Source organism: Panthera uncia, chromosome E3, assembly GCF_023721935.1.
Source record: "Panthera uncia isolate 11264 chromosome E3, Puncia_PCG_1.0, whole genome shotgun sequence".
In the NCBI taxonomy this organism is placed as follows: Eukaryota; Metazoa; Chordata; class Mammalia; order Carnivora; family Felidae; genus Panthera; species Panthera uncia.
The window spans coordinates 26,653,135-26,680,844 of NC_064815.1; the positions used below are offsets into that span (position 1 = coordinate 26,653,135).

Here is a 27,710-nt window from a genome sequence, read left to right on the forward strand (position 1 = left end):
AAAAAAAAAAAAAAAAAAAAAAAAAAAAAAAAAAATTTAAATACAGATAATTTGGAAAAGTGACTTGAGATGATGGGGAAGAGTTTCTTTTAATTTTCATCACTTTAACAGGCTTCACTGGATTTTATTTTATTTTTTAATTTTACATCTTTTTGGGGGGAAAAAACGCATTTTCCTACAGAGGAAGATATTGCATTTAACAGAATTATGATGCTTCCTCGGGATCATCCGGTACCCAATCAATATTCACATTTCCCTAGGTGTCCCCCAGATGTCTCCTTCCTCCTGGTTCCTCCAAACCAGGATCTAGTTCAAGCATTGCACTTAGTGGTTTTGTTTGTTTGTTTTGTTGTGTTTTGTTTTTCCTGGTGGTTATTTTTTTGAGCCTCTTCTAAATCCAGGACCGTTCTTTGTTGTGACACACTGACATTCTGAAAAGCTGGGCCTCTTATTCCTTTGAATGTCTCACCTTCTGGATTTATCAGCTTCTTCCCTATGAGGTCATTCTTTCTCCACTTCCTTTAAGAGAAGATAGATTTAATGTTCTGATAAGTTCAAAAGTAAATATGTGTGGCCAGCCTACATCGGGGGTGCTGTGTACCTTACATGACACCCCATCCAGAGACAGGCTATCTGGCTCTCATCAGGAGAGATGCTGAGGCGGGCCTTGGGGTAGTGTGATGGCGGCCTGACCCTTCCTTGTGGACACAAGCTTCTGTTCCTTGGTACCATACAAAGGTCTGGTTGCCAAGAGAGGGAGGGAGGGTCTATTTTAGAAGAGATGACATTTGGGGTGCCTGGCTGGCTCAGTCGGTGGAGCATGCGACTCTTGATCTCGAGGTTGTGAGTTCAAGCTCCACGTCGGGTGTAGAGATTACATTTAAAAAAGAAGAAGAAGAAGAGAGGACATTTGGGCTGACATTTGGGTAGATGAGAGAGAGCCAGCCAGGAGCAGATGGAGGAGAAGCACGTGGGCCTCGTGGCCTTAGTAAGGAGTTTGGATTTGATTAGAAGTTCAAGGGGAAGCCTTTGGAGGGATTTCGGCAAGAGAGGTGACTTTAGGAGCTCCTTTTGGTGTGCTGGGGGGCAAGAGCCAAGAGCCAGTGGGGAGACTCGCAATCCTTTTGGGGCACAGCAGTTGCAGCAGGATGGGGAGAAGTGGCTGGATTCGGGACGTGGTTTGGAGGCAGGGCCAGCAGAACCTGCTGATGGATTGTAAGTGGCAGGTGAGGAAGAGAGGAATCGCAGAGAACCCTGGCGTCTGCCCCGAGCATCTGGCCAGCGGCGTTCCTGCAAGCTGAGTTTTGAGGTGTGGCACAGGGGCAGGCTTAGAGGAGGGTTCAGAATTCAGGGTTTGGACTCTGGCCCTGGCCCTGCATGGCTGCCAAGGGTCCCCTGCGTGCTTGCTGAATCCAGAGGATGGGATTTGTCCACTGTAACTGTTTGGCTGATCCGGTGAGAGCAGACTCTGTAAAGGTCAAGGTCAGGCTTTAGGTCTTGGCTTTGGCGCCGTGTTCATTGATCGCACCCAGTTTTTCACTGCTGTGTTGCAGGCTACACACAGCTGGTCCAAGAGGGCTGAGCAAGCTTTCTTTGGGTCAGCACAAGTGCATCTGCACCTGTAGACAGGTAGTTTAGGGCACACCTCAACTGTCGCCACTCTGTTGCCTCCAAATAAAAAGAACATACTAGGGGCGCCTGGGCTGCTCAATCAGTTAGGTATCTGACTCTTGATCTCGGCTCAGGTCTTGATCTCAGGATCCTGAGTTCAAGCCCTGCACTGGGCTCTGTCCTGGGCGCGGAGCCTACTTAAAAATGGGGGGAAAAGAGTTGTGTCAGAAATAAAGAAAAAATTAGGGGCTCCTGGGTGGCTCAGTCGGTTGAGCCTCCAACTTCAGCTCGGGTCATGATCTCACGGCTCATGGGTTCAAGCCCTACGTCGGGCTCTGTGCTGACAGCTCAGAGCCTGGAACTTGGTTCAGATTCTGTGTCTCCCTCTCTCTCTGCCCCTCCCCTGCTCGCACTCTGTCTCTCTCTGTCTCTCAACAATAAATAAATGTTAAAAAAATTTTTTTAATAAAAAAAATAAACATTTGAAACATTTTTTTAAAAAGTAAAAAACTGAAAAAAAAAAAAAAAGTACTAGATTAAAAGGATTTGTTGATACTCCCTGGATATAAAGCCCTGCCCTAGGCTAAACAGAAGAAAATGATTTTTTTAGTTTTTTTTTTTAATAATGTTTATGATTTTGAGAGGAAGAGAGAGACAGAGAGAAAGGGAGACACAGAATCTGAAGCAGGCTCCAGGCTCTCAGCTGTCAGCACAGGGCCCAACGTGGGGCTCAAACCCACGAACTGTGAGATCATGACTTGAGCTGGGGTCTGACGCTTAACCGACTAAGCCATCCAGTCGCCCCTAAATCAAAGAAAAGTTAAAAATAATCGTATAATCTTGAACATCATGTCAGGTTACTGTAGCGAGAGCTGAGAGAGCTCAGAGTAAGAGAAAAGAGGAGGGCTTACCTGGGAAGGAGGAGGACTTACCTGGGAGGTCAGCGGAAGGAAGGGGGGATGGCAGGTGCGCTGGCCTGATGGTGCCCTCTCCCTCGTCTGGTCTCCAGCTGAACGACGGGCAGTTCACCGTCATCCAGCTGGTGGGCATGTTGCGGGGCATCGCCTCAGGCATGCGGTACCTGGCTGAGATGAGCTACGTCCACCGAGACCTGGCTGCCCGTAACATCCTGGTCAACAGCAACCTTGTCTGCAAGGTTTCCGACTTCGGGCTTTCCCGCTTCCTGGAGGAGAACTCTTCTGACCCCACCTACACGAGCTCTCTGGTGAGGCTGGGGGACCTGTGTATGAACTAGGTTCTCAGGGCCAGGTGGAAAGGTGGGAGGCACTGGCAGCTCCAGTTCAGGGTCAGGATGTAGGCGCAGACCATGGAGGGGGCGGTCAACTTAGGGAACCCAACTTCCGGTGTCCAGGAAAAGAACAGAGTTGAGCTATGTGTCTGGGTCCCAGAAAGAAAGGAGGCCTGGGGGAAGGCAAAGGCAGGGGGCCAAATGCCTGGGTCCTGTGAGTCCCTCAGCTAACCTTTTCCCTCCTCATCTTTAGGGGGGAAAGATTCCCATCAGATGGACAGCCCCCGAGGCCATCGCCTTCCGGAAATTCACATCTGCTAGTGATGCCTGGAGCTACGGAATTGTGATGTGGGAGGTCATGTCATTTGGGGAACGTCCATACTGGGACATGAGCAATCAGGATGTAAGTGTCCCATAGTCCTACCAAGCTTACCTGAAATGTTCTCTCTCCTGGGATATGGGTTGGGGAGTGGGGTCCCCAAAGAGCTAATCGCTTTTGTCCTTGAGGGTGGCACAGAGTAGAGTTGATCTTTGTATCCAAGACTTTGATACAGCACGTCTGGTCACAGAAGGACACAGAGGAGGGCAGGGTTGGGAAGTTACTCATCTAGATCACGGCCCAAGAGCCACTGGGGCTTCAAGCCACAGCCAGCTTCAGCCCCGGCCAGAAGGACCCCCACCCCAAATCTGCCATTCTCAGGGGCTGTGGCACCTCTCCCGGCATCTGCTAAGTCCCCATTTTCTGGGAGTCCTTTGGCACCCCAGTGTTCCCGGGAGATCCTCACCCAGTGCTCCTACCTGTCCTTCCAGGTGATCAATGCCATTGAACAGGACTACCGGCTGCCCCCACCCCCAGACTGCCCCACTTCCCTGCACCAGCTCATGCTGGACTGTTGGCAGAAGGACCGGAACGCACGGCCCCGCTTCCCCCAGGTGGTCAGCGCCCTCGACAAGATGATCCGGAACCCAGCCAGTCTCAAAATCGTGGCCAGGGAGAATGGCGGGTGAGGATCCCAGACAGCGGGCTTCCTTCCCACACTCTGCCACCACCTGAGCGCCCCCCCGCCCCCGCCGCCCTTCCTCCTCAGAAGTATCCGTCCCTCTGGTGGTTTGTGGGATTGTCCCTGCCTGCTTCTCTGAGGCTGGGCTCAGAGTCTCCACCTGATGTAGCCTTGGAGCTCAGCGCGCCCCTCCCCATCCTTGCCTCCCAGGGCCTCGCACCCACTCCTGGATCAGCGGCAGCCTCACTACTCAGCTTTCGGCTCTGTGGGTGAGTGGCTTCGAGCCATCAAGATGGGAAGATACGAAGAAAGTTTTGCAGCCGCTGGCTTTGGCTCCTTCGAACTGGTCAGCCAGATCTCTGCTGAGTAAGTCGTGGCAGAAGCTGGAGGTGGTGGCTAAGGGGTACCTGGGGACCAGAATCACATCCGCAGGTTTAGCAGGGACCTTTGGGGGAGATTCCTGGTGCAAACCCTGTTATCAAGAGTCTCCACCACCACCACCCCCACCAAAACAAGCAGTAACAGCTCTGGGGGCTGAGAGCCTACAGAATCTCCCAGGCCCGCATTGCCCAGCTCACCCCTTTGCGCCACCCCATGGCCCTGCCGCACCATAGGTATCTATCCTTGTGTATCTATCTACATTCCGGGTTCTGCTCTCACATTAACAGTGACAACTCTGGCTGTTTTCCCCACCCATAAAAGGAGAGGGTTGGACTAGGTTTTGGAGATCCTTTCCAGCTTTAATGTTAAATAGTTTTATGGTTCCAACGCCTCTCACTTGCCTCTCACTTTGTTCCCCCAGTCGGCCCCTCTGGCGCTCCATCTTTCTGCCTTCCCATTTCCCTCCCAGGCTCTTTTCTCAGGCCAGGTTTGAATAACACGTGGAAGGAAGAGAAATCTGGAACCAGGAGGTGGGAGGCAGTCTCCCCGCAGGGCAGGTCATGGACCCCCCTGCTCCCTGACTCATGCTCTCTATTTCCCACCTCTGCAGTTCTCCCTTATCTCGGGCTCCAGGCCTCAGGATAGGGGCGGGGTGGGGGGGGCGGGGCAGCTCGTGTTCGCCCCTCCCCCCTTCCTCCCCACTCTTCCTCTCTCTGAGACCTTTTCTTCTGACTTCTCTTTTTTCCTCTAAAGCAATCTGTGCAGCCCCTTCCCTCAACCTCATTTTGTGCGTTTTTCCCTTTCATTCCTCCCCTTCGCTGATTCTCTGCCTTTTCCTAATCCTTGCTGGAGCCCCAACCTGTGGCCCCCACAACCTCCCACCAGCCAGCCCTGCTCAGCTACCTACCCCACCCTCTACTGCGGCTGTGCAGAAGGACTGAGGCCCGGCTCTTAAGTCCTCCGGAAACTGCCAGCAACTATTGGCAACTATTGACGTGCCCCTCCCCTGCTGGCCTTCCTGATTGGCTGACAGTCCTGAGGCAAGACTCGGTGTCTGGAGCTAAGAGAGCCTCCCTGGGAGCCCTATGGCCTCACCTAGCTCTCCCTTCTTCCCCAGGGACCTGCTCCGAATTGGAGTCACTCTGGCGGGACACCAGAAGAAAATCCTGGCCAGTGTCCAGCACATGAAGTCCCAGGCCAAGCCTGGAGCCCCGGGTGGGTCGGGAGCACCAACCCCCCAGTACTGACCTGCACCTGCTTGCCTGGCCCCACTGCTCTGGAGCGGCAGGAACTCCCAGCTGGGGACACCGCTCCCCTTCTTCCTGGGACAGAGTCGGATGGGGACCCAAGAGGCCATCATACCTAGGCCCCACTGGATTGCACTTTGAACCCATGGGGGTGGGGAGCCGGCAATTTGGAGACAGGATTTGAGGATTCTGCCATATGAGAGTAGAAATCACATGTCCCCCCGCCCCCCAGGCGGGGAACCCTATGCCAAGGGTGCGGGAGCCCTTCCCTCGGGATTGGGTGTGACCAGAGGGAAAGGAAGCGCTTATAATCTGCCAACTTCCCAGGGGTGGTTGGGCACGATCCCCACAACCTCCCTCTGATCCCCAGTTAGGGCCCCACGTACCGCCCCCCCCTTCACCTCGAAGGGTCACTGCACTGCCCTGCAGACCAAAGAGAAGAGGGTGACTAGCCTGGGAGCTCGGGAGTGGAGAGCGCCGCATCGTGGCCGGAGGCGGGAAGGGGTGTCGTGGCCCAGTGACAAAATCATTGGACTTGGATGTCCCAACCTTGCTGCTGTCTTCCCCGAACTCAGTTTTCCCTTGTAAATGGTCCTCCCCCATCTGCTGCCTTCATATTGAAGGTTTTTGAGTTTTATTTTTTATTTTGGCCTTACTCCCCCCACCCTTTTTTGTTGTTTTTTGTTGTTGTTTGTTCTTCCACCGTCCTTGTCATAACCTTTTGTGTTGGAGGGGCCCGTTTCATTATTGCCTCCTTTGCCCAGGGTGAAACAGGGCCTCATCGCTGTGTCTGTTTCCGGAACAATGCCTTGGTCACACCACAACTCCCAGACACTTCCCTGCCCCCAAGTACCCCCAAGCTGTGTCCATGAGGGGGTGTGGGAGGGGTGAGGTGGTGGTGGAAACCAGAGACAGACACCGGTGCTTGGAGGGGATCTTAAATTATATTTAAAACAATTTTTTTTTGTATAAATAAAAGAAACTGGGAAACTGTGCAGTTCTGGGGGTGATTGGGGGTGGGGGATGGGCCAGGTTTCCGCGGAGAGTGCGGCCTGGGTATGGAAGAGTGGTCGGAGGTCTGGAGACAGGGCTGTGGGGGGCTGCGGGGGGCTGCAGGCTTGGTTCCCAGGCCCCAGGGTGTGTCTGAGGTGGTGGGGTGGGGGCAGTGGGAGATGAGTCATTGGCAGCTGCTTCTAACGGCTCCAGATGGTTCTGCCAAGAGCCTGGGGCACCTCCGGGGTGGAGCTGCCCCTCCCTCCCCTGTCCTGGTTCCCCAGCCCTGGTAGGGGGCCTCACCCAGGGAGGCCTTGAGCTTGTAGCCCTGCCCCGCAGCTCCCTGAAGGGGTATAGGGGGGCATTGGCTGGGGTGGGGGTCCAGTTAGATGAAGGAGACAGATGTGGGCCAGATGTTGGCAGCTGGGGTTGGTTTAGAGGCAATGGGGGGAAAGTCTGCATGGGCTGTGGGGGGGGGGGGGCAGAGCTGGAGTGAGGGATGTGGACCCCCCACGGGTACACACACAGACACACACACACACACACACACACACACACACCCTGGGCTGAGTCCTTGGGAAGACAATTCCCCCTTTCAAGATGCTGCCCGGGCAGGTTCTCCCAGGCTCTTCCGAAGGGGAGGGGAAACCACCTGAATGTCTTCCCCCAACTTCCAAACAGGAAGATGGGGATGGGGTCAAACCCCTGCGAGCCCTTGTTGCCCTCTTTTGTTCCTTTGCTCCCAATCTGCCCACCCTCAGGGACACCTGCAGGGGCCAGCCTTGCTACTTCTGCATCTCCGGTGCCCCCTGTTGTGTTGGGGTCTGTGCGGGACCCCAAATCACAGTTTCTGCCCTTCCCTGCCCAGGTGGCCTCAGGTGGCGATCCCATCTGTGATTTCCTACCTGTCCCAGCGTCTTCTAGCGTCCCTAATGCTCTGGAATCCTCTGTCCACTCCCTCGATGACCCATCACTCCTGTTTTGTACACTCAAGAGGTATGGGAGGGACTCCATCCTGCTAAGGATGGAGGGCGCGTGGGTCCAGAAGGACGTGGTCTATCTGGGAGGATGCCAGCCCAGGCCATCCCTTTCCCCTCCCAACCAGACATCCGGGCTAGATAAGGTGGCCTTAGTTGTTGAGGGGAGGGGCAGAGGTCAAGGGGACAGGGCACAGACGAAAAATAGGCAAAAGGTCAAAGATGCGGTGAAGGGAGTTCGGGTGGGGGTGGGGTGTGCAGCAGGGAACCCCGTGATGCCCGAGCCAAAGCGCAGCCAGCTCACTCGCGGAACCCCCTGAGCACCCCTGCCATGCCCAGCTCGAGTGAGAGCTGCTCCCCCTAGCCAGCCGGGTCAGGGGCCATCCCTCCCTCCCCGGGCCCTTCCCCAACCAGGTGGGTGGGATCTCCATTCCTTACACGAGGGTGGCTGCAAGGGTCCTCTCAGAAAATAAGCACAGAGGAAGGGTTCCTTTGTAGAACCCAGTGTCCTGCCTGCTCTGGCATCCCCTGTCCCTTGGGGTCTTACGTCCTGGCCTCCCCACCCCAATTGGCAGCCTTCCTTTCCCTCTTGGCGCCCAAGCAAGATGTTCCAGGCCCCATCCCCAAGCAGTGACCTGCCCGTCGGGAGGCCCGAGACCCTGGGGGAGGGGTCAGAATGTGAGCCCTTTGGCTTCAGGCTGAGGAGAGCTGGCCTCCGCTGCTGGGATGGGGCTCTGAACTCCTCAGCCCCTAGACCTCACCAGCAGTTGCCATAGTAACCCCTAGGCCCTCCTGGGAAATGGATGTGCGCAGAAGCGAGGGGCCTCCCCGGAGGATTACAGACAAAAAAGCCACATTCCCCATCCTTAGCCTCCACCCCGTGTTTAATCTCCTCATGGGAAATGTCAGCCTCCTCGGGATCACCTGGGTTCCTGGGAAGACTGGGGAAGTGCAGGCTTTTCTCCCATTTCCCAGAAGCCAGAGGGCTGGACACCCCACCGCCAAGTGGCTCTGTCCAAGGGACAGTCAGACCTCGGTCCGCCTCCCCTCTGGACATTTTGCAGAGCACCCAGCGCTGGCCACCCCCCAGCCCTGCACACCGGTGTCCCTCCCTCCTATTTCACCCCCCCTCCCAAGACCCACTTCACAGATCCCTTCCTCCACCACAGTCATGTGGAAATTCACATTTCAAAAATAAATTTTAATTTTCTCTCTCCTTTTTTGAGGGCAACTCAAAACTGAGGGACTCTAAGGGCATGCTCTGGAACGAAATCTGAGGAGAAAGCGAGAAAACCCCGTGTTAGAGGCAGACTCGGCTCCCAGTCGCCAAGGTTTTGTGGGGCCGGGATGGTTCTCACCAGCATCGGCCAGCCTGTTCTCTGTTCTGGCTCTGCGTTTTCTCCCTGGGAGTGGTGGGGAAGAGAGGAGGGTCAGTGCCCACTCCCCTGTGGACTCATCCCCACCCACCCCTGCTCATCCCCTTTCCCAGAACTCACCTCCTCCTCCTCTTCCTGGAAACACATTCCCAGGTCACTGCCGGCACTATGACCACCACAGGCACGAGCATCCCCAACAGGATGGCCACAAAGCTGGATGCTTCTGGGGTGCGGGGGACAGAACGGAGGCACATGGGATAGGAAGGCGTGGGGGAGGAGACACTCCGTTCCATCCTAAGTTGCCACCGGAAAGGACTATAACCCCTGAGTCCCTGGGTGTGACTAGTTCTCCCTCCAGAAGGCTTTTACTCCAAGGCCTCGGCACCACACACCCAGGGTCCCTTTGTGTTTCTGGACACTCAACTCCCATCAGCCTTGTTAAGGGGGGTGTTTGTCCAGCTGGTCCCCTAGAGTCCAGGGTATCATTGTGGCCAGTGCTTCTCAACGAGCAGCCCTGGAATCACTTCTAAAATGTTTTGTTAATATTTATTTATTTTTGAGACAGAGAGAGAGATAGAGTGCAAGTGGGGGAGAGGGGCAGAGAGGGGCAGAGAGACACAGAATCCGAAGCAGGCTCCGGGCTCCGAGCTGTCAGCACAGAGGCTGACGCGGGGCTCGAATCCATGAACTGTGAGACAAAGTTGGACGCTCAACCGACTGAGTCACCCAGGCGCCCCCGGAATCACTTCTACTAGTCACCCAGGAGCTTATTAAAAATGCAGATTTCTGGGCCCCCTCCAGACCTACTGAATCCAAATCTCTGGGCTGCCAGGAGTAGGGGGGGGGGGGGAAGTCCTGAAATGAACATGTAGAAAAAGCCACCCCCACCCACCCCACCCTGGGTGAGAGGTGGGATAAAGTCAGAGAACCACAGGCTCAGAAGCCCAAGGGAATTCGAGTTTTGGATGGGGAGAAAGGGTCAAAGGTACTGGAGAGGCTCAGACGGATCCGAGACGGGACAGGAAGAGCAGGAGTGAGGCAAGGAGACCAGAGAAGGGACCGGGGTTCCGAGAGAAGATCCCAGAGGACAGCGGGTCCCCCTCGTAGTCTGGGGTTTTGCTTTCCACACTTGGTCACCCACAGTCACCCGCAGTCCAGAAGCAGATGGTCCAGTAGCGTCAGAAGGTCAACAGCCTGACACTACATCACAACGCCTACATCATGCACCTCCCTCGTCATCTTCTCTCCCATCATCACAAGAAGGGGAGGACAGTACAATCGGTTTGAGAGAGAGACCACATTCACATGACTTTCATTATCGTAATTGCTCTGGTTGTTCTATTCGGTTGTTGTTAATCTCTTATTGCGCCTAACTGGTAAACAAAACTTCATCATACGTCTGCACGTACAGGAAAAACCAGATGGGGTCCGGGGCTGTCTGTGGTTTTGGACATCCACCTGGGTTTGGATGGGGGTCTTGGAAAGTACACCCCACAGATTAGTGGGGGGCTACTGTATGTCGGTAGGGGATGGGCACAGGGACTCGGATTCTTTGAAACTCCTTGCTCTGCTCATCTCTAGGGAGCATATTATTATGTTTTCTATAATGTGTGTTATGTTAAGAATCTATTACCCATCATAGCTCTGTAATAGGTATGCATTATATGTTCACATTATGTACATGGAATAATGCTGTAGCAACTGGTGGTGGGGAAGGGGCGGTGAGGATACAGGGTCTGGGATGAAGTTCTCACCTGGTTCTCCAGGGGGTGGCACATCCTGGGGCTCTGTGCAGAGGTGCCCCCCGTAACCGAGTTCACACTCACAGGTGAAGTGGGTTCCCTGCTCCTGGCACCGTCCATCATTTTGACAGGGGTTCCGTAGACATGGGCTTTCTGGGAGGACAAGCGGGGTGATGGGCGGGTGGTTCTAAGAGGACACCCACAGCCAGGGAGAGGGGCCTGGGGCTGGGACCCCAGAGAGGGAAACAGAGGCTGGAAGAAGCTGGGCAGGGGTCCGCCAGCCTGGCTTGTTGCTTGCTTGCTTTTTTTTTTTTCCCTGAGTTTTAACACTTTTTTGATTATTTTTATTTAAATCCAAGTTAGTTAACATATACACCAGCCTGCCTTTCAAACTGGGCTCTACACTCACTAGCCCTGGGCTCTGGAGAAAGTGCTCACCCTCTCTGAACTCCACTTTCTTTACCTATAGTGGGGATGTGGGGTAAGGACTGAAGATCACGGAAAGCTAACGCCGGGACAAGGCCCCAGCACAGTGCCTGGCAGATGGCAGGCACTCACTGCACGCAGATTCTTTCTCTCTGCCCCTCCCAAAAAAGGAGAGAGTGGGATGACGGCCAGCTTCCTGACATCGAAGACTGAGAGGGACGATCCTCCGTCCCGCTCTTCCCCGCCCCCCCACAAGGGGGCAGCTTGAAGCCAAGGGGAGGTCTAGGCTCACCTCGGAAGCAGCCACGAGTGAGGTTCCCCAGGGTGCAGATCTCCCCGGCACGACAGCGGAGGGGCTCACACAGCAGCACCCCCGAGCTGGCGCAGGTGCAGCGCTGAGAGCAATCCTCGGTCACAAAGCTGTCACCCCGCTGCAGAGGGGAGAAGGGCCGGGAGGAGAAGGTCTGGTTTTCCCCCCTCGTCGGGCTCTCCTGCCTCCACAGGGCCCTCCACTCCCAGCCCGGACCTGGTAGTAGATGCCGTTGCTGGTGCAGCCACAGTGGGCCACGGGGAGGCTCCGGGCACCACTGTAGATGTAGCCTGGGAGGCTGGCACAGCCTTCCAAACAGGGTCCCTTGCAGTCCCTAGGGGCTGCCAGGTTGGCACAGGAGGCTGGGCAGGGTGTCATACAGCTCTGATAGACGGTGTTGGCCGGACACGCCAAGGCTGACGGGAAAGTCATAGTGAGGTGGTGGCCAGGCTGGGCTGACCCCACAGATACGGGGAACGTGGGGCCGGAAGCTGGAGGGGGGAACAAGGTCATCCAACAGAACCCAGAGCTTGGTAAAGGCCGGGAAGCCAGAAGAGGGGGCCGGCTCTGCGTGTCCTTCTGCCTGTGACATTAAAGCGTGCTAAGGAAGTGGAGGAGCAAAGCTGGGCGGAGGCGAGAAGGAGCGAGAAGGAGCGGGATGGGCTGACACGGGTGGGTGGGGTGCAGCCTCCTGGGTGGGGCCGAGAGGGAGGCTGGGTCGGGAGGACTCGGATGTGGTGAGTCCAGGGAGGGATAGGGGAAGCGGGGCGGGCAACCCAAGAGGAGCAAGAGTGGGGGCTCAGAGCCGAGCAGGGGGCAGAAGTGGCCAAGAAGGTCGGGGGACCAGCTGCTGGGGAAGGTCAGGGCCTCACCACAGCCGGTGAGGTCCCGCCAGCCGGCCGGGGTGGCTCCCGCCTCCTGGCAGATGATGGCGTAGCCGCTGAGGACCTGGCAGCGAAGTTCCTCCTGCTCTTTGGGGGTCCGGGCGGTACACAGATCAAACACACAGTGCCTGGGGGTAGCAGGACAGTTGGGGGCTGTCAGAGACGGGGAGGCAGAGACCCAGCCCTGCAGAGGAGGACCCGGAAGCCCCAGCAGAAAGATATTAGGCAGTGTGTGTGTGTGTGTGTGTGTGAGCGTGTGTATGAGTGTGAGTGTGTGTGTGTGTGTGGGGGGTGTGTGTATCACAAGGAACTGAAGCCACAGAGAGAAAGCAGAGCCAAACAGAGCTCGGATCACAGAACCGGCAGCAGGACCCGGACAAAGGCCACTCCCATGTGGTCTGGGCCCTCGACTCACTCCTGGAAGGGCTCGGGGGCCACAGTCTGGTGACAGGCAGCAAAGGGGCCCTGGGGGTCCACCAGCACCCTACACGCCTGGGTGCTGTTGATGAGCGCCAGCCGCTCCGGGGTGCATTCCGAAGTGTCGGAGCCTGACTCCTCCCCTTCCTCCTCTTCCTCCTCCGGTAGGGCCCTGGGGGGCAGAGACCCAGGGAGCGCCAGGTGAGGCCCATGAGGACGGTGAACTCTGGAACTGGGGAGGAAGTGTGGGGAGGCATGGGCACAGCCTGGGATCTGTAGGGCCGGTGTGCCCACAGTCGGTCTGAGAGGCAGGGACAGAACGAGATCAGGCAAGTGTGTCTGGGCTCTCGGCCTCGGGCGTCCTCCTCTGCTGAGGATACGGGGTGAGTGGGGTGTGGACAGATACCGGGCTGATGCTCACCCCCCCAGGGCCGGTCACCTTGCGGCCACTCAGAAGCCCAGCCCTCTCACCTTGCGAAGCAGGCGAGGCCGCCACTGATCCTGTGTACCTCCCAACTGTTGCCAAAGCGGATCAGGTCTTGGGTGATGGTGCCATTGGGCAGCACGAAGTCATTCCTCTTGTTCCCATCAAAGTTACCGCACAGGCCACGCACGAGCCCCTTGTACTTGTTGGGCAGCGTGATCACTGCGGGAGGAAGGGGTGTTCGAAAGCAGCGCTCCCCACCTCCTCTCTGCCCCTCCAGGCTCCTCCCCAGGCGCTCAGGGCCCACTCCCAGGGCAGGGGCCTCCTCACCATGGCCCAGGGACCACGTGGTTTTCCTGGCCCCCTCCCGGAAACGTCCATCCTGCTCTCCCATCCCCGCTCTCAGGTACCTGCATTTTTGCCTCCGTCGAAGCTGACAAGCATCTCGAAGTCAGTGATCAGAAACAGGCGATGGCCTCGCAGGTTAACCCGCAAACGGTCATTGGGCTGGTAGGGGATGTCCACCTTCTGGTTGTTGACCTGGAGAAGACAGACGGGAGCCACGTGGTCCGGAGTCAACCCGACCCTCCGCTGCCTCTCCTCTGCCTCTCTGCACTGCTCGGCATCTCCGTGCCGTCATTCCATGGAAGGAGACACCCCGGTAGGGTTTGCTCCCCCGCGTCTCTCTTCCTTGGCAGAGCAGACGCCCCCGGTCCTACTTCAGCCTGGCTCCACCTTCACGCCGCACGTTCTCTCCTTCCCTTTCTCCCTATCTGTCTCCAACCTCTGGCTCAGTCCCGCTGCCCTCCTCTGCCTCATCCCATGAGGGGAGTGTGGCACTGATTCCGACTTCCATAACCAGGCAGCCCAGCCCAGGCCGGGAACTTCCCAGAGAACACGGAGCCCTGGCTTCGCCTGTTTTCGGTGGCCTCCCAAGGCCCAGGCCGCCTCCCGACACCCACCGGGCCCGGCCTGGCTCTTACCACGAGCTCCAGTTGAGCCCGGAGCTGGACTGTGTAGCCATAGATCACCACGATGATTTCGTGCAGGTAGACGGGGCTCCAGGGCAAATACACTTTGTTGCGCCCCTCGACGATCAGAGGCGCCACCCCAGTGGGGAGCGCGTCCACCGTCTTTATCAGAGTGTAAGTCATGCGGCCCCGGAAGAGGTAGCTGAGGCCATCAAACGTGCGGTAATGGGGGTCCCCGTAAACTGAGCATTGTTCTGATGCTGCCAAGGAGGACAGACACTCAGAAGGGACCCTTCCCGGATAGAACAACGCTCAGAATCCTTCTAAGGCCCTGATGTCTCTCGTCACCCTCCCTCCGAGCCCCCGGCTCCCTAGATACTTGACCTTCAACCTTCTTCCTTTCCCAGCCCCCATTACAAAACCTGAGAGATCTCTCAGCCCCGTCCCCTCTGTTTGCACTTAATAGAGCAAATCCCAGGGGCGGCCACGGCTAGGCCACGGAGCAGGTGAGAGCCCAGATGAGGCCGCAGGCCCACCCCCTGCCCGTGCCGGGCCCCCTTCCCTCTCCAGACTTTCCCAGCCTGAGCCCCTTCTGGCCCCACCTCTTGCTCCACCTCCCCAGTTGCCCCTCTTACTGTTAACGTCACAGGTGCCCGTGCCGTCAGATTGGGGCTCACAATGGGAGCCAGAGGGGCAGCTGAACTGCTGGCAGTGGACGGTTCCCAAAGTGCAGGCACACCTTCTGGTGCAGCGAATGGTGATCCAGGTCTTACCCTCCTAGAGAAGCCACGGGAAGAACCAGGGCGTGAGGAGGGAAGGGCCAGCCTAGGCCCACAGTCTGAATGGCTTACTTGGCCCAGGCCAGAGGCAGTTATGGTACCACCTCCTAGAGGCATCGTGCTTGGTGTCTTACATACGTTGTTCAGGAAGTACTACTGGACCCATCTTCCAGATGAGGACACTGAGGTCACGGAGGTCCTCTGACTCATGAGTGGTACCCATAGGATTCAAACCAAGGCCACGCCCCATCCCGGCTGTTTGGATTCCTCAGATCCAAAACCCAAACCGTGCCCACCGCTGCCCCCCCCCCCCAGCCCAGCCCTGGCCGGACACCACCCTGTTCTGTCCCCAGGCTCAAAGAGACCCAGGAAAGGAGAAAATGCCAGCTTCCAGGTGTTGTCCCCACCGCTACTTCCTGTCCCCACTCACAGGGAAGGAGCTGCCATAGTCGTCTGTGCAGCCGCCACACTGACTCCTGGGTACACACTCTTTCCCACTGAGCACGAAGCCGGACTGACAAATGCAGCCCTCCTTGCAGATGGTGGGGACTTGGGTGTCACTGCACTGGCCTGATGGGTCCACGCAGGAAGGTAAGCAGGAGGGAACGCAGGACGAATACTGGGTGTGGATGGGGCATTCCAGAGCTGGGAGAGGGGGAGGGGGGGAAACATTTATTGAGCGTGGGCTCTGTGCCAGGCCCCAAGGAAAGAAAGGAGTAAAAACGGCCCTTCCACCAATTCAGTGTGGGAGACAGAGGTCAGCCAGCAGCCCAGCGACTTTGATGTGTGTGGTCAGTAAGTGTGTGACAAGTGTGCGTGTGCAACAGGAGCAGGGAGGTGTTCGCTCTGCTGCAGGAGAGAAATAGAGCCCTTTAAGCAAAGTACCTGTGATCAAACGGAAATGTTCACGGATAGCAAGAATCTACAACATAAAGGAGTCAGTTGTCCCTAAGTTATACATTTCACATGACCCCAACAGAACACGCCAGCGTGATTTTGCATTGTTGTTGTTGTCTTAAGTCCATTTATTTATTCTGAGAGAGACAGAGACAGCCTGGATGAGGGAGGGGCAGAGAGAGAAAGGGAGAGAGAGAGAATCCCAAGCAGGTTCCGTGCTGTCAGCGCAGAGCCCCACACAGGGAACGCAGGAAACTGAGATCGTGACATGAGCTGAAACCAAGTCAGACGCTTAACCAACTGAGCCACCCAGGTACCCCTGTTTTGTTTTTTTTTAATAGGGCAAGAAGGTATTAAAGTGGAGAGGAAGATATGAACAAACCAGAAAAGCCAAGAAAACTTAAAAAAATGAGAGAAAAGAAAGAGCAGTGAGTAGCGAATGTCCCTACCAGAAATTAAAACACAATTTAAACTCTCAATGATCACAACACTGGGTTACTAGTAAGTGAAGACACAGCAGTGAAAGGACAAAGAAGACCCCATAAGGACCAGATACATATAGGAATTTAGTATAGAATAAATCATGGCATCTCAGGTAGTGGGAAAAAGAGACAGGTCATTTAAGATGCTAGGGGAAAAAATAAAAACAAATGTGATTCACATCTCGTACTGTGTACCAAAATAAAAATTCCTGTGGATCAAACATGTAATATAAAAAAAGAAACCATTGGGCTGGCTTGGTCGGTAGCCCTACATTGGGTGTAGAGCTTACTTAAAAAAATAGAAAGAAATCATAAAAATGCTGAAGCAGGGGCACCCGGGTGGTTCAGTCAGTTGAACGTCCCACTCCTGACTCAGGTCATGATCTCATGGTTCGTGGGTTCGAGCCCCGGGTCGGGCTCTGACCGACAGTGTGGAGCCTGATTGCAATTCTCTCTCTCCCTCTCTCTGTCCCTTCCCTGCTTGCACTTTCCCTCTCTCTCTCAAAATAAATAAACTTTAAATGCTGAAGCAAAACATGAGCACATTTTTTTTAATGAATTTTTTTAAGTTTGTTTATTTGTTTTGAGAGAGAGAAGGAGAGCATAAGTAGGGGAGGGGAAGAGGGACAGAGAGGGAGAATCCCTATCAAGCTCCCATGATCAGCACAGAGCCCAATGGGAGGCTCGAACCCACAAAAACTTTGGGATCATGACCTGAGCCAAAGTCAGTCGCTTAACTGACTGAGCCACCCAGGCGCCCATGAGCAAATTCTTTTTTAACTCTGGAGCTGTAAGGCATTTGTAACTATGGCTCCAAATGCAGAAGCCACAGAACAAAGACTACCATATGCTACCCCACATACATGTATCTCTTTTATTTGCCTGACAAAAAAAGTCAAAGAAAAAAAAAAGAACCGGAAAAATGTTTGTAACTCATAGCACTAATAAAGGGCTACTTACTCTCTGTGATAAAGGACCTCCATAAGATAGTTTGACAAAAGCCAACGAGCCAGTGGAAAAAAAAATGGTGAAGGGATATGAAGACAGAGTTCTCAGCAAAGGAAATTCAAACAACTCCCAAACACGTGGAAGAATGCATAACCTCACTCATCGGAAAAATGCAAATTAAGACTCTTTGTATTTTTCACGTATCAGATTGGCAAAGGTCTGAAAGTGTGACAATGCTCTGTGTTGGCGAGGCTGTGGGGAATCGGGCACTCTCCCGTGTTGCTGGTAGGAACGTAAACTCCTCACCCGCTGTGGAAAGCCAACTGGCAGCATTCCTCAGAAGAACGAATGCACACAGTCCTTCATCCAGCATTCCACCCCCAGCAGTTTATCCTACGGACAGACGCGTACATACAAAATCATAACTGCAGCGCTGTCTGCAGTAACAATTGGAGACAACGAGAAAGTCTGCCAACAGGAGACTAATTAAGTAAAGTAGGACAAACAAGGGGCGCCTGGCGGGCTCTGTCTGTGGAGCAGGCAACTCTTGATCTCAGGGTTTTGAGTTCGAGCCCCACATTGGGTGTAGAGATGACTTGAAAATAAAATCTTAAAAAAAATATATGACACAGGGCGCCTGGGCGGGGGGGGGGGGGGGGGGGGGGGGGGGGGACGGTGCTCAGTCGGTTAGGCGTCCGGTTCTTGACTTCAGCTCGGGTCATGATCTCACAGTTCGTGGGTTTGAGCCCCGTGGCGGGCTCTGCACTGACGGTGTGGAGCCTACTTGGGATTCTCTCCCTCCCTCTCTCTCTGTCCTTCCCCCACTCATGTCCTCTCTCTCTCTCTCTCTCTCTCCCTCTCTTTCAAAAATAAATAAACATTTAAAAAAATTATGACAGAGGCTCCTGGCTGGCTCAGTCATTTGAGAGTCTAACTCTTGATTTCGGCTCAGGTCATGATCCCAGGGTCGTGGGATTGAGCAGTGGGGAGTCTACTTAAGATTCTCTCTCTCCTGGGGTGCCTGGGTGGCTCAATCAGTTAAGTGTCCGACTTCAAGTCATGATCTCACAGTCTGTGAGTTTGAGCCCCATGTTGGGCTCAGTGCTGACAGCTCAGAGCCTGGAGCCTGCTTCCGATTCTGTGTCTCCCTCTCTCTCTGCCCCTCCCCTGCTCATGCTCTGTCTCTCTCTGTCTCAAAAATAAATAAAAACATTAAAAACATTTTTTAATAAATAAATAAAAAGATTCTCTCTCTCCCTCTGCCCCTCTCCCCAACTTGCGCAATGCTCTCTGAACAAATAAACAGATAAAAATTATGACAAATGAATTATGATGTAATAATGGGATATCACAGAGCTGCAAAAGAGAATGAGGGCACTCCTTAGCTGATCTGATGTGAAAGGATCTCCAAGCTAGATTATCAAGCAAGAAAGATAAAATGCAATCTACCGGCTGTTTCGAAGGGACACATGCACCCCCATGTTTATAGCAGCACTATCAACAATAGCCAAAATATGGAAAGAGCCCAAATGTCCATCAATGGATGAATGCATAAAGAAAATGTGGTCTAGGGGCGCCTGGGTGGCTCAGTAGGTTGGGCGACCGACTTCAGCTCAGATCACGATCTCGCAGTCTGTGAGTTCGAGCCCCGCGTCGGGCTCTGGGCTGATGGCTCAGAGCCTGGAGCCTGCTTCCGATTCTGTGTCTCCCTCTCTCTCTGCCCCTCCCCCGTTCATGTTCTGTCTCTCTCTGTCTCAAAAATGAATAAACGTTAAAAAAAAAAAGACAAATGTGGTCTATATATACAATGGAGTATTACTCGGCAATCAAAAAGAATGAAATCTTGCCATTTGCAACTACGCGGATGGAACTGGAGGATATTATGCTAAGTGAAATCAGTCAGTCAGAGAAAGACAAAGATCATATGACTTCACTCATACGAGGACTTTAAGAGACAAAACAGATGAACATAAGGGAAGGGAAACAAAAATAATATAAAAACAGGGAGGGGGACAAAACAGAAGAGACTCATAAAAATGGAGAACAAACTGAGGGTTGCTGGAGGGAGTGGGGGGAGGGGGAGGGGCTAAATGGGTAAGGGGCACTAAGGAATCTACTCCTGAAATCATTGCTTCACTATATGCTACCTAACTTGGATGTAAATTTTAAAAAATAAAAAATAAAGTTAAAAAAAATAAAATGCAATCTACTGGATCTTGTATGCTATTTTTAAAACAAATAAAAATTTAAAAAATAAGGAAAATTAATTTGCGTTTGTTTCTATGGGCATAAGTAAAAGATCTTTGGAAAAATACTCGGATGCTGATAAGGTCAGGCTGTGACCCGGGGTCAGGGGGGAGGGAGACTCTTCACTGGCAATCTTTTTTTTTTTTTTATTCTTTTAGTAATTTCCACACCCCGAACATGGGGCTTGAACTCATGACCTGACATCAAGAGCCGCAGGCACTTCTGGCTGAGCTACCCAGACGCCCCAGGCAATCTTTTAATGCATTAAAAGTTCCTGAACCATGTGAATGCGTCACATCCTAAAAACACACTAACCACTGTCTTAAAGTTTAAAAGGTTCTGGAATTATATAGTGATGATGGTTGCAGAGCTTGTAAATATCCTAGAAAACAACGAATTGTATTTTTAAAGTGGTGACTATTATGGTATGTGAATTCTAATTTGAAGAAAATAATGTTAGGAACTACAGAAGGATGCCTAGGAGTCTGCCAGGAGGTGAGAAGAATCTTTGCCGTCAAACTTGACCTGGACCCCGGTGTTAAAACCTGGAACTTTCCAGGTTCAGGGAGCGGTGTGGATAAAGGAAAGGAGGGGTGTGGAAAAGCAAGGTCCGTGTGTGCTGTCCCCGTCATAGGGGCATTGGCTAAGACCTTGTTGCAAAGGAGCCACAGCTGAACAACGAGGTCAGATGCAGGTCGGGCACGGCCCAAAAGGAAGACAGGGAGCTTTAAGGGACACGCAGATGGAAAGGAGGTGTGGGAGTGCTCCGGGGTGACCGTAGGGGACACTCACGGCAGAAACTGCTGTTTCTCCAGATTGGGGGCTGGAGCCCCCGGGCCCGGCAGGCGGCTGCGAAGTTTTCCAGAGATCCACAGAGGGCATGGCGTAGGCCTCCAAACTGACAGAGGTTGTGGATACACTTGAGCAGGAAGGGCTTGAGGAACACGTAGGTGGCACACTCAGTCCAGGCCGGAGTCTGAAAGGCTGCCTGGCATTGTTCCTGGGCTCTCACTAGGTCATCTCTCCTGCAGCCTATATTTAGATTCTCCAGCTGTATTGCTTGGGTCTCCTGGCTCTCTTTTTGGCAACTGCAGAGGAGAAAAGGGTCATCACAGGGACAGCCACTGTCCCACCTATGAAAATGGCTTGGCCCTCCCAAGTGACTCAGAAGACCCCCTTGTCTTATCTTCACCAGGAAGCTGGTCCAAGCTCCGGCTACCTTCCGGAAGCCTCAGTCCCTGCCCACACTCTGAAGCGAAGAAAGGAAGGCTCATGTGTCCCCAGATAGGTTCCGGGGACCCAGAAGCCATCCCCCGTCAAGTTGCACACATACAGGAACACTCCAGTCTTCCTATCCCTGGCACGCTACACAGTCCGGGATCCCAACTCCTGTTCCTATGAAAGGTTAGAGGCTTTGGGGACAATTACTTTGGGTGAGACTCCTTATCTTGCCAACTCTCCACAAATTCAGTGTCATTCTGGGCTAATTCGTCATTGGGCATCATGAGCTCATCCTCTTCCTCACCATTGAAGTTTCCGCACAAGCCACAGACCTGGGTGGGCAAAAGGGTTCTGGGCACCAGGGAAGCAAAAGAGGCTTTTTTGGGGTGCCTGGATGGCTCAGTTAAGCGTCCAACTTTGGCTCAGGTCATGATCTCATGGTTTGTGGGTTCGAGCCCCACATTGGGCTCACTGCTTCCAGGGCAGAGCCCGCTTCAGATCCTCTGTCTGCCTCTCTCTCTGCCCCCACCCCCCTCCCGCTCTCACTTGCTTTCTTTCCTTCTTTCTCAGAAAGAAGGAAAGAAGGAAAGAAAGGAAAGAAAGAAAGAAAGAAAGAGAAAAAGGAGACTTTTTCATATGGCATGGGCCCGCATTTCCACTCCTAAGAAACAGGCGCACTCCCAGCCCTCCTCCATTCTGGGGAGTGACCAGTTAGGTCTGGAGAGGGCTCTGCCCTCTTGAGACAGACTCCCCTAGAGAAGAGCCAGGGGATTCCCCCACCTTTTGGTAATAGGCTGCAGGGAGCTGGACCTCAAAGAAATCTTTGCCGTCAAACTTGACCTGGACCCCGGTGTTAAAATAGAGTACGGTGTTGTTGCCAACAATGCTGATTCTGAGCCCTCGGATCTCGGTGGCGAAGGGAAAGGTGACCTGTGTGCCGTTGATCTACAGAGGAGGGCAGGGCAGGTGAGTGGGAAGAGGGACCTGAGCCCCCTCCCCAGAGCTGGCCTCCTCCCTTCCCCCCCACACCACCCAGCTCACCAGCACACCGTGGTCCTTTATCAAGGTAATGAGGGTATTAAAGAAGTCAACGTTGACCTGGTGGAGGTAGGAAACAGCGGATTGGCCTCTCTTCTTCCCATACTTGACGCTGATCTTGAAGAAAGGCAGGTCCATGGTGGGGTGGCACACTTTCACCAGGATACCAGTGCAGGTGTCCCTGATGGTGTGGTAAGTGCCATCGAAGCTCAGGTACTGAGAGTGGTTTGAGATACGGCACACTCCCATACCTGGCAGAGAGAGACGGGTTGCTGAGGAGTGGTCCAGCCTCTCCAAGAACAAGTGCTCTCCCCATCTGTGAGGAGAGCTGAAGGTGAAGGAGGCCCCACAGGGAGGGGAGAAGAGAAATAAAGGCTCGGTGGCCAGGCTAGGATGAGGCTTGGGGGTGGAAGGGGCGCTATTCTGCCAGAGAATGTGGCATCATAATGGGACTCACAATGTCCCATCTAAGTTCACGGCCGGGACAGCCATGAGTGAACACGAGGAACCCTTTCCAACGGCACAGGGGTCATCGTTCCCAGTCAGAAGTTCTTTGGGACCCCGGACATAGGAGCCCAAGAGCTACAGATGATGGGAGAGGGTGAGGAGGAGTTGGGGACAGCAGTCTCAGTGACACCGGGGTCCTCCTGTGTGCTCAAGGGCCTTCTACCTGAAGCCCGGCAGCGTAGCAGCCCATCCAGGGGCCAGCACATCTGGCCAGGCTTGCAGGCGGCCTGCTGGCAGGAGATGGCGTTGCGAGTGGAGCGGGTGCAGAGCCTGGAACAGGTGCGGTCCGCGTACCATCTCTCCCCGACCTGTGGGATGTGGGCGTCAGCAGAGCCCATGGAGGTTTGGAAGCCAGAGTTGGACCGAACCCTCTACCCCGGGCGCCCCCTCAGGCTCGCTCCCCCTGGCTGCTTGCCTCCATCCCCAGACTTTCTCAGCCTTCGGGCTTCTGGGCTCGCTGCTCAGCCCCTAGCACTGGCCCTGCCGCCTTACCCCTTCACAGGCTCTGAGGCCTCCTGCTCCCCAAACATGTGGCTCTGCGGTCCGGCTTCTCACCGGGTGGTAGTAGCCCTCCTGGTCGACGCAGCCGCACTGGCTGAGGGGCACACAGGAGGTTCCGCTCAGGATGTGACCTTTCTGGCACTCACAGCCCTCCGTACAGGGCAGTGCTGCTGGGCAGTCTCTGGGGGCCGTCAGGCTGAGGCAGGTGGCTGGGCAGGGGTTGGCACAGGGGCTGTAGCTGCTGCTGGACGGGCACTTCAGAGCTAAGAAGAAACCAGTGTCAGGAAAGGCAGTGATTTCCAGCACCCTGAGCTCGGGGCATCGAGAGCTCCCAGAGAATGTTCATCAGATGAATGGATGAACACAATGAGATCTATCCATACAGTGGATTATTATTCAGTCTTTTTTTTTTTTAATTTTTTTGTAACGTTTATTTATTTTTGAGACAGAGAGAGACAGAGCATGAACAGGGGAGGGGCAGAGAGAGAGGGAGATACAGAACCGGAAGCAGGCTCCAGGCTCTGAGCCATCAGCCCAGAGCCTGACGCGGGGCTCAAACTCACGGACCGTGAGATCGTGACCTGAGCTGAAGTCGGACGCTTAACCGACTGAGCCACCCAGGCGCCCCTTATTCAGTCTTTAAAAAGACATTCTGGGGGCACCTGGGTGGCTCAGTCGGTTAACAGTCTGACTTCGGATTGGGTCATGATCTCAGGGTTCGTGAGTTTGAGCCCCGTGTTGGGCTCTGTGCTGACAGCTCGGAGCCTGGAGCCTGCTTCAGATTCTGTGTCTCCCTCTCTCTCTGCCCCTCTCCTCACGTTCTGTCTCTCTGTCTTTCTCTCAAAAATAATTTTTTTTAAAATTTAATTAAAAAATGAATAAACATTAAAAAAAGTTTTAAGTCATTAAGATGGGAAATTTTATGTTATGTATATTTTACCACAATTTAAAAAAAAAAAAAGAAAAAAAGAGTTCCCTGAAAAGAGAGGAAGGAAGAAAGGGAACAGAGCTGGCCCAGGTCAGAGGGGAAGGAGGCAGTAACCAAATGAGGGTAAACCGTCTTGGTGAAGAGAGAGTCAGATGGAGGAGGCTCCCAGAGTGGGGAGACAAGTTGAAGGTGGGGGTTGGCTTCGGAGAGACTGGAAGGCTGGGACAGGATGGGGGTTCCACATGGGGCTGAGGGGTGGGCTGTGACAGAAGAGCAGAGGAGCAGACTTTAAGGACAGGAAGAGAGACAGGGGTTCTGGCAGCCTCCTCCGGGCTTCGGGAGCAGGTGGTCGGGTCACTCACGGCAGAAGGTGCCATTCCGCCAGGAAGGGGCCCGGCCCGGCCGGCATGCGCGCACAGGGATGCATAGGCCTGCAGGGAGCGGCACAGGGTCAGGGTGTCCCCCTTGGTCCCACACTGGCCATACACACAGCTGGCGAAGCTGGACTGGGGAGGCACCACCCCGTGGCACTGAGAGAAGGGTCCTGGAAGATGAAACGATGTAGGTGTGAGGGCAGAGAGTCAGCTTGGAAGGGGAAAGAACCACGCGGCTGCCCTGGAGTGCATTCAACATCCATTTCAATCAAAACCCGTCATTATTGAGAAAGTACTGTCTGAGATGCAAAGAAAAAAGGTCCATCAGAGCTCCCGAGGTGAACACTGCCTCTGCCTTACCTTCCGCTTGCCTTCCCTCCGACTTTCTATTTCCTGTCTCATCCTTCCTCTCTGCCTGACCAGTCCCCCTCCTCTGTCTCTGGCCAGGGGAGGAGAGCGCTGCGGCCACCAAGGGATGTGGCTTACCCTGAGGGTCCATTAAGACATCACAGTTCTTTTCCCAGCTGTTTGCCCCTCTGTTCTCCTGGCATCTGGAGGGCTTCGGACTCTTAGCAAAGCAGCTGAACAAGGAGAGGGGAAGGGACAGGAATTTAGGATTGGAGGAAGCTTCCCCAAAACTGAAGCGAGAGTGGAGAGGGAAAATGGGAGGGGAATAAGAAGAGAACAAAGTGGTCCCTCAAGCAACAAGGTCAGAAGATGCAACAGGAAGGAAAGCGTTTGGCACTCAGGATGGGATTCCCAAGGGGGCTCTCCAAAGAGACGGATGAGTAAGTGCAGAAGGCAAGCGGGGCGGCGGGGGACAACAACCTTGGGTCAGTTCGTCTCCGGAGAGATCAGGGACGCACAGAGGACCCTCCAGGCTGCCCGCTGAGGCTGCTCCCCAGCTCTGGCTCCCCGCATTCCCAGCTCACCCTGTTTCAGAGTAATCAGGGAACTTCCAGGCGACGCCCAGGCCATCCGAGCTGGCCACAGGCCTTTTGTCCAGGAGCAGATTGTCATCCAGGCTATTGTTGTTGTAGTTGCCTGGAGGAGGGTCCAGTTAGAGCCATAGACCCTCTCCCAGGACCACCACCTTCCTCTTAGAAGAGACAGCTCGCTCTTCACTCAACAGACCACGGTTCATCTTTCTTTCTCTTTCCCTTTGGCCTTTTAACACCTACCCGCACACACAAGCAGACAGGCCCTCAGGACACCTACTGAAATCTGTGGATGAGCCGGTCTGGGACAAACTCTGGCCCATTGTCCCTACTTTGCCCGCAGATGCCCAGGGAACTCACCACACAGCCCGCAGAGCCGGCCAGCATAGGAGGAGGGCACTGTCACTTCAGCCAGATGCTTCCCATCGTAGCGAATTTGAAGCCCAAAGTCCATGTAGAGGAGGATAAAGGAACCGCTAGGCCTTATGCTCACCCGGCCTTGCGCAGGCCACACAGGCAGGGCCACTCGGCGACCATTCAGCTACAGAGGCAGGGAGGATGCAGTAGGGAGAAGCCCTTGGGACAAGGACAACGGGCCCAGGACGAGGCAGCAGACAGCGATGGCGATGTGTCTGCGGAATTGGGGGCTGGATCCGCTGTGGGCTTCCCCCAGGGGCTCTAGAAGCCAGACAGGTGGGCCTGTGGGCAAGGAGGGTGCAGAGAAGAGATGCTGGTGGTGCAGGGGCCAGGGGAGGCGGGCGGAGGCACGCACCATGACCTTGTGGCCTTTGATGAGCGAGATTCTCAGGTTGAAGATGTGCAGGTGAACGGATCTGACATAAGAGGCCTCCAAGTTCCCACTGCGAAACTCATTGGTGGCGCTCACGATGAAGTAGTTCTCTAGGGACCTAGACTGGCAAGGCCTGGTCAGGATGTAGCTGCAGGTGCCCATGAAGTGGTGCAAGGCTCCGTCGAACGTCAGGTAGTGGGGGTCCCCTGAGACGGTGCAGGTGGCGGCCCCTGGGGTGAAGATGGAATTCAGAGGTGCCCTGACCCTGAGCTGCTCTCTGGGCGAGTCCACATTGGAATGGGACCCTTGGCTCATCCTTGGCTTATCCGTGTGGTTGGCTCGGCCTAGAGAGGTCAAGCATAGGGACTGCCCCAACCTCACCGGGTCCACGCAGAGGCTGCTCAGGCTCGGGCCAACTGCCTTCCAGTCCCCCGTTAGACTCCGGCTCTCTGGGGTGACTGTTTTAGGGCAGAGCCATGCCCTCGCCCAAGGTCACGCGGGCAGCTCCCCCCCGCCCCCCCACTCACCTTCCACCGGTCTGCTCACCTAGGGCATGGCAGCCATAGATGCCATCCTGCTGACGACAGACCTCCTGGGCCTGACACCTCCACTGCGTGCAGCGAATTTTATTGTTGCTCTCGCAGGTACAGAGCTGTCTGCAGCCTGGCTTGAACCACCGCTCCCCTACCTGGGGGATGGAAAGAAGAAAGGAAAGAGGTCATTCCCAGGTCTGTTACTCAGATCAGTGGGTTGCTCCCTGGGACCATTCCTGTCATCCCGAAGCTCCAGGCTTCGCTGCAAGCCTGGCATTGGCTCACTTACTCAGCCATTCACTTCTTTGTTCCTTCACTTTTTCAACAGATATCTGTTTGTGCTAGGTGTTAGGGATTCAGGAATGAACTGGGTGGACGATGTTCCTGCCCTAACAGCTCACGATGGGGGGGTAGGGAGGGGGGGCAGTAAACAAGTAAACTAATGGATCAACTGTTCCAGCAGGATATGCACCTAAAGAAGACAATCAGGGGGCCCAACGAGAGTTTCCTGCCATCAACACGGACAATAAGCACGGGCTCAGGAAGTTTAGAGGAATGTCTTCTGACTTTGCTTATCAGGAAGGCTTCAAGGAGGCAGCATTTGAACAGAGCCTCAGAGGAGGTGAAGGATTCCAACAGACACAGGTGGTGGGGGGTGGGCAGAGCAGAGATAGAGGGACTACAGAGAAAGTAAAATTGAGGGGAGAGCAAGGCACAGACAGGGTATTCAGTAGGCCGACCCAGAGCTGGGCAGAGGGCTGTGATGGACGCCAGTGTCGTTCTCAGGGACAGGGCAAGGGACAGGCAAAGGAGGAAGAGAGAAACACCAGAGATGAGGGTCTGGCTTCAAATGTGCACATGGGGGTGGGGGGCCCAGAGGCTCACCTTGAAGTAGCCCAGTGTGGGCTCGAGGCACCCACACTGGGAGTGGGGGACACACTGGAGACCGCTGAGGACGAAGCCCGGGTTGCACTCACAGCCCTCCACACACCGGTTCTGGCAGGCCATGCCAGAGAACCCAGAATGGCAGGTGGCGGGGCACACCTTGGCACACAGCGTGTACGTGCTGTTGGGTGGGCAGGTCATTGCTGGAGGAGGGAGAGGCAGAGGTGAGAAGGGCGCAGGGCAGGGCAGGGAAAAGGGAACGAAGATGGGTTCAAAGCCCAGCGTTCAGAGGGCCCACAGCTAGAGGCTTCTGCCCAATCCTGAGAAGCAGAGGGTGACCCGGAGAAGGGTGACCAAGGAGCTCGGCTTCCACTCTGGGCCCAGAAAGTGGCCTGCTGGGAGCTACTAAGAGGCAGGTCTGGGGGAGCAGAAAGATCTGGGGGAGCAGACAGATCCAAACGTCTCAGCACTGCTGCTGTGTAGACATGCACTTGTCTACAGGGCAGAAGAAAAAGCCCATGAGGGCTCGATCAAGGGCACCGCCGCCTAAGCAGGCTCCCCAGAGGCCGTGAGGACACCGAGGCCGTGCAGATACACCTGCAAGCATTGCCCCGCATAGCCTCAGGCGGCCGG

The 27,710-nt window shown here is 54.7% G+C and overlaps 2 protein-coding genes across 2 annotated transcripts in view; one reads left to right on the plus strand and one right to left on the minus strand.

Annotated features, from left to right (window-relative positions):
• The window catches only part of EPHB4 (EPH receptor B4), a 17,567-nt gene extending 11,089 nt beyond the window's left edge, over positions 1 to 6,478 (plus strand). Inside the window, exons 13-17 of the mRNA XM_049638832.1 lie at positions 2,621 to 2,836; positions 3,114 to 3,263; positions 3,671 to 3,864; positions 4,072 to 4,227; positions 5,360 to 6,478. Coding sequence (XP_049494789.1) covers positions 2,621 to 2,836; positions 3,114 to 3,263; positions 3,671 to 3,864; positions 4,072 to 4,227; positions 5,360 to 5,489 — 846 coding nt within the window. The 3' untranslated portion in view covers positions 5,490 to 6,478. The remainder of the gene's footprint in view (positions 1 to 2,620; positions 2,837 to 3,113; positions 3,264 to 3,670; positions 3,865 to 4,071; positions 4,228 to 5,359) is intronic.
• Positions 6,479 to 8,639: 2,161 nt separating this feature from the next.
• Positions 8,640 to 27,710, minus strand: part of ZAN (zonadhesin) — a 37,478-nt gene continuing 18,407 nt past the window's right edge. The window contains 26 exon segments of the mRNA XM_049638833.1: positions 8,640 to 8,862; positions 8,956 to 9,058; positions 10,590 to 10,730; positions 11,296 to 11,434; positions 11,530 to 11,729; positions 12,186 to 12,325; positions 12,613 to 12,786; positions 13,086 to 13,260; positions 13,449 to 13,578; positions 14,022 to 14,269; positions 14,645 to 14,786; positions 15,219 to 15,433; positions 20,155 to 20,450; positions 20,791 to 20,915; positions 21,364 to 21,528; positions 21,625 to 21,872; positions 22,292 to 22,436; positions 22,684 to 22,892; positions 23,920 to 23,956; positions 23,959 to 24,101; positions 24,418 to 24,512; positions 24,864 to 24,975; positions 25,230 to 25,410; positions 25,642 to 25,889; positions 26,206 to 26,347; positions 27,078 to 27,280. Coding sequence (XP_049494790.1) covers positions 8,814 to 8,862; positions 8,956 to 9,058; positions 10,590 to 10,730; positions 11,296 to 11,434; positions 11,530 to 11,729; positions 12,186 to 12,325; positions 12,613 to 12,786; positions 13,086 to 13,260; positions 13,449 to 13,578; positions 14,022 to 14,269; positions 14,645 to 14,786; positions 15,219 to 15,433; positions 20,155 to 20,450; positions 20,791 to 20,915; positions 21,364 to 21,528; positions 21,625 to 21,872; positions 22,292 to 22,436; positions 22,684 to 22,892; positions 23,920 to 23,956; positions 23,959 to 24,101; positions 24,418 to 24,512; positions 24,864 to 24,975; positions 25,230 to 25,410; positions 25,642 to 25,889; positions 26,206 to 26,347; positions 27,078 to 27,280 — 4,205 coding nt within the window. The 3' untranslated portion in view covers positions 8,640 to 8,813.